This window comes from Corvus brachyrhynchos, unplaced genomic scaffold (assembly GCF_000691975.1).
Source record: "Corvus brachyrhynchos isolate BGI_N302 unplaced genomic scaffold, ASM69197v1 scaffold80, whole genome shotgun sequence".
Classification (NCBI taxonomy): domain Eukaryota; kingdom Metazoa; phylum Chordata; class Aves; order Passeriformes; family Corvidae; genus Corvus; species Corvus brachyrhynchos.
This window is the reverse complement of record NW_008236769.1, coordinates 1,657,553-1,660,186: the sequence shown is the minus strand read 5'-3', so window position 1 is coordinate 1,660,186 and position 2,634 is coordinate 1,657,553. Positions and strand designations below refer to the sequence as shown.

The 2,634-nt window shown below is 40.8% G+C and overlaps 1 protein-coding gene and 1 long non-coding RNA gene across 2 annotated transcripts in view; both read left to right on the top strand.

The window, feature by feature from the left end:
* LOC108445036 lies at window positions 1-1,952 on the top strand. The gene is made up of 3 exons (XR_001859774.1): window positions 1-64; window positions 218-336; window positions 1,869-1,952. It is a non-coding gene; the product is annotated as an uncharacterized LOC108445036 (long non-coding RNA).
* A 526-nt stretch (window positions 1,953-2,478) lies between these two features.
* Window positions 2,479-2,634, top strand: part of ZCCHC4 (zinc finger CCHC-type containing 4) — a 7,552-nt gene continuing 7,396 nt past the window's right edge. Inside the window, exons 1-2 of the mRNA XM_017727523.1 lie at window positions 2,479-2,499; window positions 2,562-2,634. The exon at window positions 2,562-2,634 is cut by the window's right edge and continues 232 nt beyond it. Of these exons, the coding sequence (XP_017583012.1) occupies window positions 2,479-2,499; window positions 2,562-2,634 (94 nt within the window). The remainder of the gene's footprint in view (window positions 2,500-2,561) is intronic.

The following is a 2,634-nucleotide window of genomic DNA, read 5'->3' as shown; positions in this document are numbered from 1 at the left end:
CGGCCGAGCCCCGGGTCTCTCGCCCTGCTCGGGCCGGCGCCCGGCGCGCCCAGCTGCCCTCACGGTGAGGCGGCCTGGGGGGGACACCTCCTGGCGCTGGCTGTTTTGCAGCAGCCTTTGGGGAAGCCTTGTTCTGGATGCTCGGTTCTTGCAGCAGAGCCGTGAAACAGATCTGCAGATGTTCCCTATGTTATCGTGTCATCGCCTTTGTCCCTAGGTCCTACACTTCTGTTTGCGAAGACCAGGCAAGGAAAAGAGCAAGGAAGAAGATTCTATGCTTGTTCGGCTTGTAGGGATAGAAAGGATTGTAACTTTTTTCAGTGGGAAGATGAGAAGGTAAGAGAGCACTGCTTAAGGCTGTGCTAAAGGCTCAAGGCTACGAATGTGATCGGAGGTCTGGAGCAGCTCTCCTATGAGGAAAGGCTGGGAGAGTTTGCGTTGTTCAGCGTGGAGAAGAGAAGGCTCCGGGGAGACCTTATAGCAGCCTCCCCATACCTGAAGGGGGGCCTCCAAGAAATCTGGAGAGGGATTTTTTGCAAGGGCATGTAGTGGTGGGACAAAGGGTGATGGCTTTAAACATAAAGAGGATAGGTTTAGATGAGATGTTAGTAAGCAGTTCTTTTCTTTGAGGGTGGTGAGGCACTGGAAGAGTTACCCAGAGAAGTTGTAGATGTCCCATCCCTGGAAGTGCTCAAGGCCAAGCTGAATGGAGCTCTGAGCAACTTGGTCTAGTGGAAGGTGGCCCTGCCCATGGCAGGAGGGTTGGAATTTGATGATCTTTAAGTCCCTTCCAACCCAAGCCATTCTATGGTTCTATGAAGCATTGGGGATTTTTTTCCTCTATTTAGCAATTTTAAAAGTATATTTTGTTGTGGAAATCTGTGGCAAGTGCTATTTTCTAAACTTGGTCTAATAGTTGGTATTTAGCTGAGCATTTATTTGTCAGGAGAACATGTTTCAAGTATAGCTTTCAAGGAAGGCTGTGTACATTTTGTGCAAAACTGGCACTCGTTATTCTATTGCCAAAACATATAGGAACTTTGCCGATGCTATGCAATGTTGAACAAAATTGGGTACTTCTGATCCCAAGATGTCGTTGTTTCCCCTGATTAAAATAGAGAAAATCTGTTGGATACAAACAATAGTGGGGTATACAAAATGCTGAGATGGTGGGGCTTGGCATGATGGTCAGCAGTCTCAGAATATTTGCAGCAATATCTCTTTGTTGTTCATTTTGAATATCACTTGTATTATGATGTCTTTTGTTGTATTGCATTTTACCATCTCCTCCTTTAAGCAAAACAGTTCCATAAGTTTTGACCAAATGTCTTGAAACTTTGTTGTCAAACCATGAATATGTTTTGTGGGAACAAAGTAGAAGACTCGGAGAAGAGTGTGAAAGACTGAAATGGTAAATACTCAGGTGCAGATCATAACAAGGAGCTGTCATGCTTTTAAAATGATTTCACACAAAACACTTGGGCAACATTTCTACTATCATCAGTTTTTCAGGATCAGATCATAGTTCTTCAGAGGGAACACAACTGCTGGCACACATTAATAGAAAGTATGGCTCTTTCTATCTTCATCATAATAATGTTTTGAGTTTTTCTCTGAGTATTACGTGTGATAGAAGAATGAAACGCACAGTTTAAATTCACAACGAGAGGCTTGTGTTGTTTTGCAGCATGCCCCTGTGCTGCAGACACACTTGTTCTTCTGAAACAGCAAACATGATCATTCTTCCTTGCAAAGTAGCTAAAGCATGAGACCTTTTATGCACCCCTTTTTTTCATGTTGAGATTTGATATACAACACACAACAGTAGCTGTTCGTTTTGTAACTTTTCATATACGCAAATTTTACAGGTGTCAAAAACTAGGCTTGCGGCACGTGAAGAATATAATAGAAACCATCAGCCTCCTTTTACACACAGACAGAACGTGGACAGGTATTGTTAGTGTATATTTTCTTCAGTAAAAATGAAGTAGTATGGGTATCTGAATGTAGAGATAACATTTCAGGTTTCTTTAAAATATGAAAAGAGGAATTTGGACAACTAAGAACTGTTGTACGGCAGTGGGAAGGAAATAGCATGAAACATTTAACTAGAGCACGGTATTTTCAATCCAGGAACTGGGGCTGTTGGATTTTTTTTTCTGGTATGTATAGTCATTCTTATGTTAGTGCTCATAATGTGCTTACAAGACATCAGTAGCAATTTCTGTTAAAAAAATTATTCGTGACTTTAGTATGCAAAAGTAGCAGGCTTAACATTGTGTAAAGAAGCAAAGGTAACACAGTAACACATAATGTCTGAATTTTGTGTATAAATGTACAGCACTTTGCTGATAGTTGATGGAGTCTTCACTCTGTAATCTAGTTATTTTATGGAAATTCCCAGTATATTTGGTCAAAATACTTTATGCATTTCAAAGTGTCCTTTGAATATTTTTTCATCAATAATAATTCATTCTCATGGAGTTTTGCAAGAGCAATGTAAACTATGTTGTCTGTTTAAATATCTGAACTCCTAAAATATACGAAGCCCCCTCCCATAGCTCCCCTTCCTATCTTTGATAGAAGCTTTTTTCAAACTTTGTTCCCTATCATCTTTTATATTTAAAGGTACAA